The sequence below is a fragment of the Microcaecilia unicolor genome, chromosome 7 (assembly GCF_901765095.1).
Source record: "Microcaecilia unicolor chromosome 7, aMicUni1.1, whole genome shotgun sequence".
Taxonomy (NCBI): Eukaryota; Metazoa; Chordata; class Amphibia; order Gymnophiona; family Siphonopidae; genus Microcaecilia; species Microcaecilia unicolor.
The window spans coordinates 269,286,088-269,304,779 of record NC_044037.1 but is presented as its reverse complement, the minus strand read 5'-3'; the positions used below and the strand labels follow the sequence as shown (position 1 = coordinate 269,304,779).

The window sequence follows — 18,692 nt, the reverse complement described above, 5'->3', positions numbered from 1 at the left end:
TAAGACTGGAAGAATTGCCCATCTGAAATCACAGGCTGAAATCTGTTTTCATTTAATTACCTGTTATAGTTTAAAAAAAAAAATACTTGCTGCCTAAGACTGCAATCAGAATCCAAAAAACAGAAGCCATGTGATACAAGCAGTATGTGTGTACTGTATAATGAAATCAAGTGACTGAGGTGATGATTTGCAGCAATTTCCCCTAATGTGGGGGAGGGGGAATAAAAAGCTTTTGAGTTTTAAGTAGTTCATTAGTTGAAAATTTGGACTTGAGTAGTTTTGAATGGAGTAAGAAACTTACTGACAAAAGAATGATGTGAGAAACAGAGCTTGATGTATAAGAGACTTGTTATCATTCTATCCATAACCCCCAAAGTGAAACTGGAGGCTTAGCTGCTGACTCTGTTATGGCTGTTCCTGATCAGTTCTGCTGCGGTAGGTTAAGTGCAGTCTGCCTTTTTTGATTAGTCAGCAATTCAGTGTAGTTAGTAGATGACAAACTGATCAGTAAAGTGAAAAGCAAAAGACAGAGCAGCACTAGCACAATCCCCCTCATTCTATATAGGCACCAATTAGATGCCTAACATTAGGCAGTCAAATTGGGGTAAATGGTAGTTACCTAACTGCATTTAGGTGTCATTCTGTAAGTTACTACTACTACTACTACTTAAACATTTCTGTAAGTTAGCATCTAAGTGTGTTATGCCCAGATGATCAAAAGCCCTGCGCTGTTCCAAACAGCGCTCTAAAATAGCGCTGGAACAGCGCAGGGCACTATTGGATCTATGATCAGAGATAATGCATGCAAATTTAAGCAGCGCAATTATCTCTGATCATGGGGTAGAAGTGCGGGAGAATTGTGCTTGAGCATGCGCTCAGCACAATTCTCCTGCACTTGTTTGACAGGTCTGGGCTGACAAAAGCCCAAACCCGTCAAACACGGGCTGGAGGTCCATGGGACCACCAGGCCCTGACCACCCCTGCCCCGAGCAACGGGGGCTGGAGGTCCGGTGGACCTCCGGTCCCCCCCCCAGGTTCAGGGAGGGCTGGAGATCTGGTGGGTTTCCAGCCCCCCCAACCCCCCAGCAAATGGTCCCTGGTGGTTGAGTGGGCGCCGACCAAGCCCCCCCCCCCCCACAGCAACAGGGGGACTGGAGGTCCACTGGACCGCCGGACCCCCCTCCCCAACCCCTAGCATTGACAATGGTCCCTGTGTAATGGACCTGTCACTCCATCTGCCGCCCTCCCTCTCTGCCCGCCCGCCCCCCTACCTTGGGTGGAGGAGGGACACAGCCTGCCTTCCTCCTCTTCCTTCGACGCTGCAAAATGGCATCATCCAGCCCTGCCCAGGGCGGGGCTACACACCATTTTGCAGCATCGAAGGAAGAGGAGGGAGGCAGGCTGCGTCCCTCCTCCAACCAAGGTAGGGGGGCGGGCGGGCAGAGAGGGAGGGCGGGCGGCAGATGGAGTGACAGGTCCATCATACAGGGACCCTTGTCAATGCTTGGGGTTGGGTTGGGGAGGGGGGGGGGACTGGCGGTCCAGCGGACCTCCAGCCCCCTGTCGCTTGGAGGGAGGGTGATCGGCGCACACTGGACCACCAGGGACCATTTGCTGGGGGGCTGGAGACCCAATGGATCTCCAGCCCTCCCTGAACCTAGGGGGGGTGGGATCGTCGGGGGGGACCGGAGGTCCGCCGCACCTCCAGTCCCCTGTCGCTTGGGGGGGGGGGGGGTTGCGTCATTTGGGGGAATGCTGGACAGGGCTCACCATTCTTCTCCAATGATCTGCAAACTCTAACACCAGTTTGGAGCTGGCGTAGGGTTTGTTGCGGCCAGCGACCCAATCTTTGGCGCGCTGGTTGCTGATCATTGGGGATGAATGCATTAAGCGTTGATTAGCATGCATTTGCATGCTACATGCACTAAGAGCCCTGTTTAGCATGCATTTGCATGCTACTTGCGCTAAGAGCCCTCGAGCGCGTTGTTTCACACGCTCAAGGGCTATGATCATGGGTCGGTAGCAAACACCGGCGCTAACAGCCTCTAGCGCAGGCGTTTGCTTTTGATCTGCCTGTTAGTGCGTAACTGTAAAGGGGAGGAGTAGCCTAATGGTTAGTGCAGCAGGCTTTGATCCTGGCAACCCGGGTTCAATTCCCACTGCAGCTCCTTGTGACCTTGGGCAAGTCACTTAACCCTCCATTGTCCCAGGTACAAAAACTTAGATTGTGAGCCATCTAGGGACAGAAAAAGTACCTGTATATATTATGTACAGCGCTGCATATGTCTGGTAGTGCTATAGAAATGATTATTAGTAGTATGCATATGGGTGGGGCATGGGCAGGACAGACACTTGGGGGTCCTTTTACTAAGGTGCACTGAAAAATGGCCTGCGGTAGTGTAGATGCGTGTTTTGGGCGTACGCAGATTAATTCTTTGCACCTGCCAAAAATGCCTCTCTCATTTTTGCCGAAATGGATGTGTGGCAAAATGAAAATTGCCGCGCATCCATTTTGGGTCTGAGACCTTACCGCCAGCCATTGACCTAGTGGTAAAGTCTCACGCGGTAACCGGGCAATAATGACCTACATGTGTCAAATGCCACTTGGCGTGCGCCCAATACACAACATCCAAAAATAATTATTTTTCAGATGCGCGCCAAAATGAAATTATCACAAGAGCCATGCGGTAGCTCCATTTTGGCGCACATTGGACGCATGTAGACGCTTACGTGGCTTAGTAAAAGGGCCCCTTAGGCACCAAACTAGGGCCCTGTTTACAAAGGCGCACTAGCATTTTTAGCACGCGCTAACCCATAATATTCCTATGGACTACTACACGGTTATCACACCTTTAACAGGTCCCATTAACCGCTAGGTGTCAAAATTTAGGCACCCATACTTACACCTGGCTTTTACATAGTGCAAGTGTGGGCACCCAAATACTAATTTACACTCTGTTCTGTGAGATGCTATTATAGAGTACTGTCTTAGCACACAGAGTTTGGATGCCTAATTTTTAGTGCCCTTTATAGAATTGCCCCATTGTGCCAAATTGTGCCACTGAACTTATCGTCTTCCCACCCAAACCCACTTCTCCTCTCCCTCCACTCTCTATCTCAGTTGATAACACCCTCATTGTCCCTGTCTCATCTGCCCGCAACCTCAGTGTCATCTTCGACTCCTCCCTCTCCTTCTCTGCACATATCCAGCAGATAGCCAAGACCTGTCGCTTCTTCCTCTATAACATTAGCAAAATTCGCCCTTTCCTCTCTGAGCACACCACCCGAACTCTCATCCACTCTCTCATTACCTCTCGCCCTGACTACTGCAACCTACTCCTCACCGGCCTCCCACTTAGCCATCTATCCCCCCTTCAGTCCATCCAGAACTCTGCTGCTCGTCTTATCTTCCGCCTCGACCGATATACTCATATCACCCCTCTCCTCAAGTCACTTCACTGGCTTCCGATCAGGTACCGCATACAGTTCAAGCTTCTCCTACTCACCTACAAATGCACTTGATTTGCAGCCCCTCCTTACCTCTCTACCCTCATCTCCCCTTACGTTCCTACCCGTAACCTCCACTCTCAAGACAAATCCCTCCTTTCAGTACCCTTCACCACCACCGCCAACTCCAGGCTCCGCCCTTTCTGCCTCGCCTCACTCCATGCTTGGAACAAACTCCCTGAGCCCATACGCCAAGCCCCCTCCCTGCCCATCTTCAAAGCATTGCTCAAAGCCCACCTCTTCAATGTTGCCTTCGGCACCTAACCACTACACCTCTACTCAGGAAAGCTAGACTACCCCAACTTGACATTTCGTCTTTTAGATTATAAGCTCCTTTGAGCAGGGACCGTCCTTCTTTGTTAATTTGTACAGCGCTCTAGAAATGTTAAGTAGTAGTAGTATTGTGCCTAATTCTATGTGGCATCGAGCACATTATGTAACTGAACAACAATCTTTTATTTTTTTATTTCATTCTTTTACAGATCTGAAGAAAACTCTTGCAGTATTATTAGACAATATCTTGCAGCGCATTGGCAAATTAGAGTCTAAGGTGGAAAACCTAGTAATTAATGGCACTGGCAGCAATTCTACCAACAGTACCACCACAGCTGTTCCCAGTCTAGGAGCTGTTGAAAGACTTAATGTGGCTGGTAGGTGTGATAATTTCATTTTCTTGATTAAAAGATCTTTCAAAAATGCAACCATGGAATCTTTTGCAAAACTCTTCCATTGAGGGGGAACATTAGCTGCCTCTTGATTGTTCCCTATAAAAGCAATAGCCAATACTCATTAAGATCATACTCCTGAGGGGATGAAATTTGCATGTAAAAGTGACCTTCTTGCAATTGCTTGACCTCTTTAGTTTTGTTGACTTCTGTTCTTGGTACAGGAGCTGATTACTTCACCACAGCCTACTCCCAGACTTTTTCATTTCACAAAATGAAAGATATTACGTTTATGGGTGAGTGTAGTAGCTTTTCACCAAGAGTGGAAGTGAGGAGGAGGTTGGGAATTATGAACCTTATCAGTCTGACCTCTGTGGTGAGTAAGCTAATGGAAACGCTACTAAAGCAGAGGATTGTGAGAATTCTCGAACTGAATGGAATGCAGGACCCGAAGCAGCATGGCTTCACTAGTGGCAATTCATGTCAGACAAATCTGACTGACTTCTTCGGCTGGGTGACCAAACGGTTGGACATGGGAGGAGCGCTAGATGTGGTATACTTAGATTTCAGCAAAGCCTTTGACATGGTTCCGCACAGTTGACTGATAAATAAATTGAGTGCCCTCAGTATGGGACCTAGAGTAACTGATTGAGCTAAAAATTGATGGAATGGAAGGAGACAGAGGATAGTGGTAAATGGAGCTTGCTTTGAAGAAAGGGATGTTGTCAGTGGGGTACAATCGGGTACCGCAGGGATTGGTCCTTGGGCCAGCTCTTTTTAACATCTTTGTGAGCGATATTGCAGAAGGGCTATCTGGTTAGGTTTGTCTCTTTGCGGATGATACCAAACTCTGCAACAAGGTGAACACCCTAGAGAGAGTGAATGACATGAGAAAGAACCTAGTGAAGCTGGAGGAATGGACTGATACTTGGCAAGTAAGATTTAATGCTAAAAAATGCAGGGTCATGCAATTGGGTCACAAGAATCCGAGGGAACGGTACAATATAGGGAGTGAAGTACTTCAGTGTACGAAGGTAGAGTGGGACTTGGTGATTGTGTCTGATGACCTTAAAGCTTCCAAACAGGTAGAAAAAGCGAAGGTCAAAGCCAGAAGGATGCTTGGGTGCATAAAGAGAGGAATGACCAGAAGGAAAAAGGAGGTGATAGTGCCCTTGTATAAGTCTGTGGTGAGGCCCCAGTTAAAGTACTGTGTGCAGTTCTGGAGACTGAACCAACGGAAAGATATAAGCAGGATGGAGTCAGTCCAGAGGGCAGCTACAAAATTAGTAAGTGGTCTTGAACACAAAAAATATAGGGACAGGCTTATGAACCTCAACATGTATACGCTGGGAGAGAGGAGATATGATAGAGACGTTTAAATATCTCAAAGGCATTAATGAGCCTTTTTCAACTGAAGGAAAGCTCTGGAACGAGGGGGCATACGATGAAGTTGAGGGAATAAGCTTAGGGGTAATCTATGAAAGTATTATTTCACAGAAAGGGTGGTGGAAGCATGGAATGGCCTCCCGGTGGAGGTTGTGGAGTCGAGCACTGTGTCGGAATTTAAAAAGGCATTGGGATAAGCACATGGGATCGGTTAGGAAAAGGAAGAGTTAGGGGTTACAGAGGATGGGCAGGCTGAATAGGCCATTTGGCCTTTATTCTGCCGTCATGTTTCTATAAATAATTCCTTTGCATACTTTGCCTGGAGTGGAGAAGTTCCTGGTACAAATGTAACTGTGTACATACTAAGTGAAAGGAAGTTTTCAGGCCAAGTAATTTACCTAGCTAAATATTAAGCTTTCAGTGTTTGTGAATATATGATGTGTGTAACCTGTATGAACAAGACAACTCTGAAAAGCTGCTCTGAGATGTTGTCTGCTTTTAATAAAAACGACTGTTATAAAATACATGCTCACATTGCAACTCCACCTCCATGACTGTTCTGCTCAAACTTGGGAACACGTACATGCCCTCTTTTCATATGTAGATTTTTCACACATATGCAGTTGCACTGTTTTGTTAAAAAAAAAAAAAACAAATTTTTCTTCTGTGTAAAACGATCTTTACACATGGAAAGGGCTTTATAGAATTACCCCATTTAAGGTTTGTAGTATGATTGTGCGGTTTCTTCCTTGAATGGTTATGGTTTTGCAATTTCTTTTTTTTTTTTTAACTTATCAGATTCAAAGAACTACCTTTACAGAGCCCTTTCCTACATAGTATGTGTTTGTGATTTTCAAATTATACTGCAGTTATAATCTAAACTAGTGTTTTCCAGCTTTGTCCAGAAGGCACACTTAACAGAGATATCCTAAAAACCAAACTAGTCAACTGTGCACGAAATTCACTATTTAGATTTGCGTGATGACAGATCCAAACACATACTCCAGGCAACTTACAAAACAATTAACACTGCATTCACAGGGTCTTCAATGCATGTATGCAAATCTATCTCCTACGTATTTATTGTAGCGATCCTGGAAACCTGATTGGATTGGGACACTCTTATTTATTTTTTGTAGGCATAATGGGTTTATTTGTGCACTCTGTCAGCTTAGAGCCTTGGCGTTCACTGCTAGTATTTGAGGGGGACCAACACAAACATAACCAATAGTTCTGAAGTATACAAATGATCCCACTTTATAAATACAAGCAAAGGAGGAAAAAGACCTCGGTAGTCATATGCATTGCCATAAATGGCACTAGAACCAGAGCAATGCATCAGCGATCTTATGATCAAGATACTAAAAAGAAATGTTAAAACAATGGGCTTTCTGTTGCATTATAACCTGTAAAATCTACTGCGTGATACCTGATCACCTATGCTTCTCATCTTTCCCTTCTCCTGTTTCCTCTTAAGATTATATTTGGAACGCTTTTATGATTCACATGTGTTTTCTGGATGAGTGGCTAGAATCAGACAGTGGATTGCCTAGGATAATGTGGGCAACCAGCCCCCATCCCACTCACTTCTCAGCAAGCGTTTTGGACATGAAGTCATTTCTTTTGGGATAGAGGAGGCTGGCTTTACTTCTCCTGGCATTCAGATCTGCTTCACTATATGCAGTTGGCTAAATCCCAGGAGAGCTAGGGATTTTATGTTTTAAGGAATGTGGGGGGGGGGGGGGGAGGAGGGAAGGGGAGACATTGGGCTAGTGACTTGTTGACTGTTATATACTTCCTTTCTGTGATAGAGACAAACAACTAGATTCAATATATCATGCTTAAAAAATCGGCGCCAAAATGAAATCCACCTAGGCATATTCTATAAAGTACACCTAAATTACCATGCATTTATAGAATACGCTGAGCGCCCATCCACGTGACTAAATTTAGTCATGGGCAGTTAAAAAAAAAAAAGCTTTGGTGTAAATGCTGATGAATAAATTATACACGGACAGGGTGTTTTCTATAACCATACGCATAGATTTTAGAAACACCTATGACCTGCCCTTTCCACATCCATGGCCAATGCCCCCTTTTCAACTATGTGACTTAGAATTTACGCACATCACGTTATAGAATATACTTAAGACAGTTTGCATAAATTCTAATTAATGCCAAATAGTGTCAATAATTAAGTGGAAATTATTGGCATTGATTGGCTTACTAAGTTGCCTATGCAAATCCAGAATACGACTGGATTTGTGCGTGCAACTTAAGTTGCGCTATGTAGAATCTGGGGGAGAGTGGTTTACATATTACATAAAGATCCTTAATCTTTCTTTCCCCTTAGTGAGCTCACAGTTTTGATTTTGGAACTGGGGCAATGGAGGGTTAAATGACTTGACATAATCCAGCAGCAGCGTACCTACATGTCAGGTGGTGTGGACCATCCCCCCCCCCCCCCCCCCAGGCAGCGCATGCATGCACCCTCCCTGGGCAGAGAACTCCCCCTCCTCCAAGTGAGGGAGTGCACAGAGCTGCTGCGCCTGTCCCCTACCCTGGAACAGGAAGTTGATGTCAGAGGGGGCAGGGGACTGGCAGAGCCAAAAGCCAGTCGTCTGCTGCCAGCACCCGGGGTGGACCACCTCCACTGCCCTGCCCTAGTTACACTAGAGTAATCCAGTTTGTGATTTTAACTAATGTGTTCTAAGCTTTGCTGAAAATTCTGATGCCAAATGTTAGGAGCAATTAGAAGTTCTGTCATCTGTGTAAAAATACACACTTATCCCTAAGTAACATATCGGGATAGCAAGTGGTATAATGAAGGTATTAAACAGTGTTGGGGCCAAAATAGATTCCTGTGGAATACTGCAAGACAAAGGGGTGAGTGGTGGAGATTAGTCATTTACAGACAACTGGAAAGCATGCAGTGATAACATTTGAAACCAGTTCAGGGCTATCTCTATGAGACCAATTTCTCCAGAGGAGGCAGCAGAAGAGTGGTCTATAACGCTGAATGTCCTAGTATCTTAGAATCTGTTGCTGACTAGCAGGGGTGTACTTTAATGTTGTATGAATAATTTAATAAGTATGCTTTGGTCACATCCAGTGGGTTTAGGTTTTGGCCTCCCCTGGGCACTGCTGATATTGAACCCCCCCCCCCCCCCCCCCCCCATGCCCGCACACACACACATACAATGACACAATAATTGTTGGACAATAGCTAGCAGATAGCTCAGGTGTAGGTTCTGCAGCAAAACTTAAACAAATCTGAAGTACATGAGCAAATGCTTCATAAATTTAAGTAGTTTTCCAACCTTGCTTTGTGTCTGTGTAATTCTTTTTATATTGGGTGAGGAAATAGATCTGAAGTATCAGCACAGGGAGGAAGTGTCAGGAATAGGTGAGAGATGAAGACCAGGGTTGTAGAGGAAAGAAAAGGCGGAGTAGGAGATGAGAGAATTGGGTTTGGGAAAATTGATAGATTGCTAGAACTTCCTATCCCACTTTGACACCCAGGAGAAAGCAGTTTACAGTCGAAGACAGAAAGGAACAGAACTACATTTATAATAATAAGAGACAGCAAAACATTCCAATGCAAATCAAGGAAGAGACAAAACAAATACCATACTAGACCAGTATTATTAACCTGGCATGGCATCTAGAATCAAACCAAATTGCACCTGCAGTCAGGTGTTTATACCTGTTGAAAAAGCCAAATTTTAATTGCTGATTTAAAGCACTTAAGGGATAGTTCATTGTGAATTGTTAAAGGTGAGGAGTTCCAAAGAGCCAGGGCAGTAAAGGAAAAAGCACTGTGCCTCGTAGTCTCAAACTGAGCAGCCCGAGGTCTAGGCAGGGCCATGAGATAATCATTTAATGATCAAAGAATTTGTGACGGAGTGTAAAAGATAGTCAAGCTAGATAAGTAAGGTGGAGCATCAGTCAGGAAAACCTTGAAACTTAAGAGTAAAATTTTAAATTTCGCTCCATATTTTAGTGGAAGCCAGTGATGGTGTTGAAGTAGGGGAGTGAAATGATCTGATTTGTGGGCATGACAAAGAAGATGGATAGCTGTGTTCTGCAAGGTTTGTAGCTTCTTAAAAATTCTTTTAAAGGCACCAGCATCAAAGAGTGGATAGCAAAGAGGATAACAGAAGGGAGAAGCTAGATTGAGGAGGGAATATAAGAGATCTCAGTCCTACACAGGATAGAAGGGAGGGGGTTGGATTAGGAAGCAGAGAAGCTTTTTGTCTGATAAGCAGGATGATTATATTCTTATGTGAGGGTGATGTTATTCCGGTGGAGCCTGCTTTGGAGCAATGCTCAGCTTTCTCCTTTGGAAGTATTTTACCATACATAATATGCATCTTCCCACCTGCTGCCATTGTGCCCTGTTCATCGGTCCTCATCAGCTTGCATTAGAGATTGTCTTGAAGGGTTTTAAACGTTTGTCTATTTTCTTTTATTTTTTTGCAGTGTGTAAGTCTTGCCACACTGCACAGGGCCTCATACTTTGTAGGGTCCCTTACATGGGGTTTTCAACACTTTTTAAAGTTTCCTTGTTTTCTGTGGCCCATCTCTTAGGCCTCTAGCACCTAGCCAGATAGATTTTTTTCAAGAATTGTTTGATTTTGCAACAGCTATTTTTCTGGATATGTCCCAGTGACTTTAAAAAGTATATCCAATGCAACAGGACCATGTTCATCACAGACATTCATAATTGGTGCCTGGGACCCAGTTATGATCCTTTTCTTTCTTTGCAGAAGTCAAGAAGAGGCATCAGATGTTGTGACAAGCAGTGTGTGAGGATTTTTTTGCACAGAGAAGTTTGATTCATCGGTCTTTGCATCAGGAGCATTGGTCTCCATGGTTCTGGGAGTTGCATCAGACACTGATGCGTTGACATCGGGGGGGGGGGGGGGGGGGGAGCGCTCCACCTTTCTTGACATTGAGCATCAGAAGAGGCTCGTGATCAGGCATTCTCTTATCTTGAGTGCTAGTAAGTATTCATCTTCATCCTTAACAGCACTGAGGGATGCTGATGTGGTGTGTCAGGCAGAGGCCAAGAAGCATTGACATCACTCCGCCTTGAAGCATGGTGTCGAGTGCGTTGAGACACTGAGGTCACTGGTTCCTTTGAGGCACCTCTGACATGAGGGTAGGGAGCCAAGACCCAGCCCTCAATATTCTCATGTGTTTCTGAAGGATGTGACTATTTCTATGAGACACTCTGATTTTTTTTGTGTGAGGAAGCACCAGAGGTTGTCTTAAGAGGAGGATTCCCTTGGTCTTTCCTCAAACTTCTCTCTAGCACATGAGAGGCAAAAATGTCCCCCAGAGGAGTTCTCATTCTTTGATTTTGTAAGGATGATGGCCAAGTCCATCCTATTTATTTTGGAGGCTGAGGATGAGCCCAGGGAAGAGACTTGGACATCGTTCAGTTTCATAGTCTCCCAGAGGAGACTGTGACAGTGCCCATGCGCAGAATCCTGAAGCTGGTATAGATGGTGGGAGGACCTCCCCCCCCCCCCCCCCCCCCCCCCACCCACCCTTTTCTCTGTACAACAAGTCAACTTTAGAGTCCAGAAGGTTCAGGGATTCAGAAAGCTTCAGCTTCTGCACCATTCCATGGTGGCTGAATCCACTCTCAGACAAGCTGAGAGTATGAAGAGTCATTCCTCAGAGGGTCTTTTAAGAAGTTTCAGAATGCCATACAAACCTCGTGCTTAGCTTCTTATCAGCTGTTACTGAGCATACATTTGTAGAATGTGCGCAGTGTGATGGAATTCAGACACTTTCATTTGGGAGAAGGCTAATGAGTTCCATCAGCTAGTAGCCAAAGAAGCAGGAGTGTGGAAAATACACGGTGAGTGGGTGACCTGTGATATTTTTGATATGGCATCCAGGGCCTCTATAATGGAGATTGAGATCTCTGGAACGCAGACCTTGAGCCAGTAATGCAGGAGAAGCTGGCAGATGTTAATGCAGTGATGATTACTTTTTTTGTCGAGAAGGTGCATAAGACTGCTAATCTCATCAGGCAGCATTCGGAAACTATGAAGTCTCTCTCCAAGCCCACTCGCCGCTCAGCCTCCTCATCCAGGACATATTTTAGCAGAGGGCAACAGAGATCCTACTACTCTTACAGGCATAAGTATTCTCCCCTTCTCAGACAACTCAGGGACCTCACTCTTGTCTGTGACAGCAGAAGGCTTAGCTAGCTCCCTAGTAAAAACAGGGACAACATTTTGACTGGCTCCAAGAGAGCATAGCTTGAAGCCCCGTAATTGTACTGGATGACCTGCCAGTAGAAGAGAAGTTAAATTTTTTCCATACGTGGTGACCCCTTATAACTTCAGACTGTTGGGTCTGAAAATACTCTGAATGGGTTACAGTCTGCAGTTGGGAAACTGCCCTCGAAATTGCCCACCAAGAGCATCAAAATTAAGCTCTTATCAGGAACTGCTTACAGAGGAAATCTCTACTCTTATAGACCAATGCCATCAGTTTCATTCCACCAGGAGAAAGAGGGCAGGGATTTTATTCCAAGTACTTCCTGATCATAAAGATGAGATTTTTGTCCCACCCTAGGCCCCAAGGGTCCTGAGTAAATATCTGACCAGATAATAGTTCAGGATGGTTTCCTTGGGCACTCTGCTTCCCATGATCCAAGAAGAAGGGATTGGCTATACTCTCTGGATTTGAAGGATGCATATACTCCCATTTGGATACATCCAAATCATAGGAAGTATCTTAAGATTCTGAGTAGGGAAACTCCACTACTAATATCGCGTACTGCCATTTGGCCTCACCACAGCAGCATGAGTTTTCACAAAGGCTGCGTGAGCGCGTTCCCTCAGTTGTTTTTTCTCCATGTTGAGTTGCAGTGTTTGCTTCACTGCTCCTCTCAGGCCCAGGAGAGAGTCTTCGTTTTCTTTGATTTTTTTCTTTTCTTTTATTATCGTTTTCAAAAAAAAAAAAAAAAAGTAGAGTACCTATACTTTTGTTAGTTTTTCTCCCTTTTAAAGTTAACTTTCTTTTTCGATGTTGCCGGCTTTTTTCCCTTATTTTTGTGCCTTTCTTTTAACAGGCACAATCACGTCGTTTGATTTCACCAAAGCCGTTTTTCCTTCCATGTGAAAGAAGACTCCCAGCGGCTTCAAACGTTGTACTTGGTGCAACCGGATCATCTCAGGTACCGATACCCATGCCTGGTGTATCCAGTGCCTTGGGCCTGACCATAGCCCAGCCGCTTGTAGTCAGTGTCTTCGTATGAAGAAACGGACCCAAGCGTCTCGAGAAGCCTAACAAGAAAAGCTTTTTGGGGCTCGGTCCGATCCTTCGATGTCGACAGCATCAACGTCAGGAGAGGAGATAATGGCTGCTGAAAGACCAGTTCGCAGTGGGAGCAGTGAGGCATCGAGGAGATGTGAGGATTCTACGTCCTCCTCATTGGTACCGAGGAGTCTCGACGGACGTCGAGCGAAGGCGAAGAAGCACCGTTATCGTTCTCCTTCGACACACGGTGCCGGGAGCTCCGGGGCGTCGAGAGCATCGGCACCGAGAGGATCGCTCCTCCTCTATTCAGGAGATGCCAATGTATCGGTCTAATGGCAGCCCAGTACCTGCTCCTGAGCCTCTACAGATTCTGCCACCGGCTCCTTTACCGACCCCACAGCCATGTCCAACGGCGGCTCTTGATGAACACATCAGAGCCCTGCTTCCAGAGCTTCTGGAAGGATTGCTGCGCCAGTCTGATTCGCTGTCAGGGGTGCTTGCGCCTTCCGTACCATCTGCTGCAGCGGAATCTGGCCCTTCGCTTGTGGTGAGGTCCCACTACCTCAGTGCTGCCTGCGGCATCGGTGTCTGCTGCCACCCAAGTCGACTCCCCTTCGATGTTGGTGGAGGAAGCTTCACCGCAGTCCAGGCGGGAGTCGTCTGCTTGGCACCGTCATCGAGGACGTCGCTCCTCGGCGTCGAGGCAGGCTCAGTTTCGGACTGCTCTGAGGGGTGTCTTGTCCGATACTGAAGATGAGTGTTCGTGGGAGAAAGAGGAAGATCCCAATGACTTTTCTTCTGACGAGTCCTATGGGATTCCCTCTGAACCTTCTCCTCCACCAGAAAGGAGACTTTCTCCACTGGAGTCTATCCTTTACCTCCTTTGTCCGGGAAATGGCTGTGGCTATTCCGTTCCCTATGGAGGTTGAGGATGAGCCCAGGGCTGAGATGCTCGAGGTCCTGGATTATCCTTCTCCGCCTAGAGAGGCTGCAACGGCAACTTTGCATAATGTACTGAGGGAAGTTCTTATGCGAAACTGGTCATTCCCTCAGTCTAATCCTGTGATCCTGGAAATACTGGATCCCAGTATCGGATCCACGGTGAACCTGGTTTGATGAGGTCTCAGCTACCTCTCACAATTCCATGGTGGTGGAATCTGCCTTAAAAAAAGCCAAGAGCACTAAGGACTATGCCTCGGCGCACCCAGGCAGAGAATCTAGAACCTTGGACTCTTTTGGGAGGAAGACGTATCAGGCCGCTATGCTCGCTGCCAAGATCCAGACTTACCAGCTCTTCACGAGTGTCCACTTGTGGAACTCGGTGAGGCAACTGTCCAGCTTAGTTGATGCACTTCCTCCGGAGCTGGCTGAGCCTTTTCACCAGGTAGGCAGCAAAGGCATGTCAAAAATTCCTGGACAGGTGTATGTTCGACACTTTTGATGTAGCATCCGGGATCGATGCTCAGACTCTCATGGCTGCGTGTCTCTGACATGGATCATTTGGTCCATCAGCAGATGGCGGATGTTCCTTGCTGGGGGGATAACTCTTTTTGTGAGAAAGTAGAGAATCTAGTTGACCAGATCAAGAAGCACAATGATGCTATGGATTCTCTCTCCCGCCGGGCGTCTTCTGCTACTGCCTCCTCATCTAGGAGGTTTTTTGGAGGGAAGAGGAGTGCTCCCTATTCCTATAATAGGTGTAGGAACACTCTTGCTTCTTGGCTGTCCAACCGAGTAATCTTAATTCAGACAGACAATCAGGTTGCTATTTTTTTATACCAACAAGTAGGGAGCACCGGATCTCACCCTGTGTGTCAGGAAGCCGTCCAGATGTGGCTTTGGGCGCGCCTTCACCGCATGTTTCTCCAAGCCATTTATCTGGCAGGCGTAAACAACAGTCTGGCCGACAGGTTGAGCAGGATTATGCAACCTCACGAGTGGTCACTGAACATAGGCGTAGTCCGCAAGATCTTCCGAGGGTGGGGCACCCAATCAGTGGATCCTTTTGCCACTCGGATCAATCACAATGTCCCTCAGTTCTGTTCCAGGCTTCAGGCCCGTGACAGACTAGCATCAGATGCCTTTCTCCTACATTGGGGGACAGGCCTTCTGTATGCGTATCATCCCTTACCTCTAGTAGGGAAGACTTTACTGAAACTCAAGCAAGACCGTGGAACAATGATCCTGATTGCACCCTTCTGGCCGCGTCAAATTTAGTTCCCTCTTCTTCTGGAGTTGTCCTCTGAAGAACTGTGGAGATTGGAGTGAACTGTGGAGATTGGAGTGTTTTCCAACCCTCATCTCTTAGAATGAGGGGTCATTTCTGCATCCCAACCTCCAGTCTCTGGCTCTCACGGCCTGGATGTTGAGAGCTTAGAATTCACCTCCTTGGGTCTTTCAGAGGGTGTATCCCAAGTCTTGCTTGCTTCAGATAAGATTCCACGAAGAGGTGTTACTCTTTCAAATGGAGGAAGTTTGCTGTCTGGTGTGACAGCAAGGCCCTAGATCCTATTTCTTGTCTTACACAGACCCTGCTTGAATACCTTCTTCACTTGTCAGAGTCTGGTCTCAAGACCAACTCCGTAAGAGTTCACCTTAGTGCGATTAGTGCTTTTCATCGCTGTGTAGATGGTAAGCCTATCTCTGGACAGCCTTTAGTTGTTCGCTTCATGCGAAGTTTGCTTTTGTCAAAGCCCCTTTTCAAACCTCCACCAGTGTCATGGGATCTCAACGTTGTTCTCACTTAGCTGATGAATGCGCCTTTTGAGCCACTGAATACCTGCCATCTGAAGTACTTGACCTGGAAGGTCATTTTCTTGGTGGCTGTTACTTCAGCTCGTAGGATCAGTGAGCTTCAGGCCTTGGTAGTACATGCACCTTATATCAAATTTCATCACAACAGAGTAGTCCTCCGCACTCACCCTAAGTTCCTGCCAAAGGTGGTGTCAGAGTTCCATCTGAACCAGTCAATTGTCTTGCCAACATTCTTTCCCCGTCCTCATAACTGCCCTGGCGAAAGCAGTTTGCATACCTTGGACTGCAAGAGAGCATTGGCTTTTTACGTGGAGCGAACAAAGCCCTTTAGACAGTCTGCCCAGTTGTTTGTTTCTTTTGATCCCAACAGGAGGGGAGTCGCCATCGGGAAAATGCACCATCTCTAATTGGGTAGCAGATTGCATTTCCTTCACTTATGCCCAAGCTGGGCTGACTCTGGAGGGCCATGTCAAGGCTCATAATGTTAGAGCCATGGCTGCGTCAGTGGCTCACTAAACTCAGCCTCCATTGAAGAGATTTGCAAGGCTGCTACGTGGTCATCAACCCACACATTCACATCTCACTACTGCCTTCAGCAGGATACCCGATGCAACAGTCGGTTTGGGCAGTCAGTGCTGCAGAATCTGTTTGGGGTTTAGAATCCAACTCCACCCCCCTAGACCCATTTTTGTTGTGTTCCAGGTTGCACTCTCAGTTAGTTGTTTATGGTTTCAGGTCAATCTAAGTTATGTCCTTGCCGTTGCGAGGCCCAATTGACCAATGTTCATTGTTTTGAGTGAGCCGGGTTGCTAGGGATACCCCACATGTGAGAACAAGCAGCCTGCTTGTCCTCGGAGAAAGCGAAGATACTTACCTGTAGCAGGTATTCTCCTAGGATAGCAGGCTGATTGTTCTCACAATCCCGTCCACATCCCCTTTGGAGTTATTTGCTTCTTTTTATGCTTTTTGATTTAACTGAGGGAACGCACTCACGCTACGTGCGGGAAATCGGTCCACGCATGCGCGCTGCACTCGCACCAGAAGACTCTGGCAAAATTTTTTTTATAGTTTGCTTGCAAGATGCCGATTCCTGGGCCGACGCGGACGTCGACCCACATGTGAGAACAATCAGCCTGCTGTCCTCGGAGAATACCTGCTACAGGTAAGTATCTTCGTTTTACCCACCCACTTCCCCTAGAAGTTGAAATTAGACAACTTATATGTATTAGGCTGATAAGGTCTGTGACAGAGACAGGTGTGTCTTCCCAAAGGCTTCTAGAAAGTAAGTTAGGCAGCTTTCCTGCACAGGCTCCATTGAGTGACCTCGCCCAGAACACCTGCTTCAGGTGAGTAACTTGTTTCTTTGCTCTGTCTGGTCAGCTTTTGCCTCGCCCTCTTCCTCCTTTTTCTCTGCAGCTGACTGAGAGGGAAGGAGCTAGAGCAGGAGCTGTGTGTTGTTACCTTGAGAGCAGCTGGGAAGAAGCAATTCCTCAGCCAACCTAAACACAGACTTAGTATGGTTTTTGGCAAATCCTTAGTTACAGCCCTTTACTGTTACATCTTAAGGAGTAGATTCTGTGACAGTTTCTGAGTATCTGCAGCAATTCTGTGATATTTATGAAAATTTTAGAGGGTTAAATATCTGTAAATTTGACTCAGTGAAGAGTATAGTTCCCGACAGCTAGTTCAGAAACGTATTGGGTTGATTCATTACAAAGCATTATGTATGTTTTTCTTAATTATTTTTTTCTGTATGTATTAATTTTGACTGATGGCAACCACCCTATTTTATTTTATAAAAACAGTTTCTCCCCTAACTTTCCTAGGGCTTCAAGTAGTTTGTTTATTTTTAATTTTATATTTTGAATGTGAGAAAAAGGATCTTAATGTACGTGGCAGGCCAAAAGAACTTTCGTGAGCTGGGCTATTGGGATCAAAGGGGGAATTGAAAGCGAGGAGGTAGGGGATCCAGAATTGAATGAGGGGAAGTAGATTGAAGATGGAAATATGAGGGAACTGGGAAATCCAGGAGCGGGAAGAGAGGGAGGGGGTAGGGGATCCAGAATTGAATGAGGGGAAGTAGATTGAAGATGGAAATATGAGAGAATGGGGAAATCCGGGAATGGGGAAGAGAGGGAGGGAAGATATCCTTACATACTCCTCACTTGCTGCATCCCAATAAATATTTACTCACAGCCCGCTTGTCTTTTTGTGGTCACTTTCCCACTTTTCCCCCTACTGATTCTCTTTGTGCAATTCTGAGTTCACAAGAGGAGAATGGCAGCAATTTAGGCTACCTCCTCCTTTTCTGCCTTATATTTATTTACCGCCTTTTTGAAGGAATTCACTGAAGGCATTGTACAGCAAGATTAAGTCAAACATAAGCAATAGACAATTGCAGTAGTAAAAATATTCAAACAACAAGACAAAGTATGGCATAATATGCTACATTATAATGCCAATACGATACCCAATAAAACATTTTAATAGACAGCATAGGGTGTAAGCAAAGATGGAACATATAGATAAGTTAGAGGAACAGGAGTAAGAAAATCAGGGACTAGTTAAAGAGTTGCAAATGAGCTCAGAAACATAGTTGAACATTATCTTGGCTAGGGTAGGAGTGGATAAATCTGTCCTGCTATAATATGTGCAGCTGGTGTCATTTACTTCTTCCGTTAAAGGGCTGGTTGAAGAGACAAACTTTTACCTGCTTCCTGAAGTAGGGATAGTCTTGTGTTAAGCAAAGCCTTTCAGGTAGTGCATTCCAGAACGTGAGGCTACACCAGAGAAGGCTCGCTTGCTGGTATCACATTGTGTGATGTCCTTTGGAGTGGGTGTGGTTAGGGAAACTCTTTGGGAGGACCTTAGTGACCTTGAAGGTGTGTAGAGGGAGATCCTGTTCTTCAAGTACTCTAGGCCATTTCCTTTAAGGGCCTTGAAGGTCAAATATGGAGTTTTAAATTTGGCTCTGTATTGTACTGGTAGCCAGTGAAGTTTGTGCAAAAATGGTGTGATGTGGTCACATCGCTTGTAACCTTCTATTAGTCTTGCTTCAGCATTCTGAATCCATTGGAGCTAGTACAAACCCTGTGT

General features: G+C 45.9%; 1 protein-coding gene across 2 annotated transcripts in view; it reads left to right on the top strand.

The window, feature by feature from the left end:
* MGAT5 (alpha-1,6-mannosylglycoprotein 6-beta-N-acetylglucosaminyltransferase) overlaps positions 1-18,692 on the top strand; it is a 268,355-nt gene that overhangs the window by 65,626 nt on the left and 184,037 nt on the right. For both annotated transcript variants that reach the window (XM_030209337.1, XM_030209338.1), the window contains exon 3: positions 3,990-4,157. In XM_030209337.1, coding sequence (XP_030065197.1) covers positions 3,990-4,157 — 168 coding nt within the window. The remainder of the gene's footprint in view (positions 1-3,989; positions 4,158-18,692) is intronic.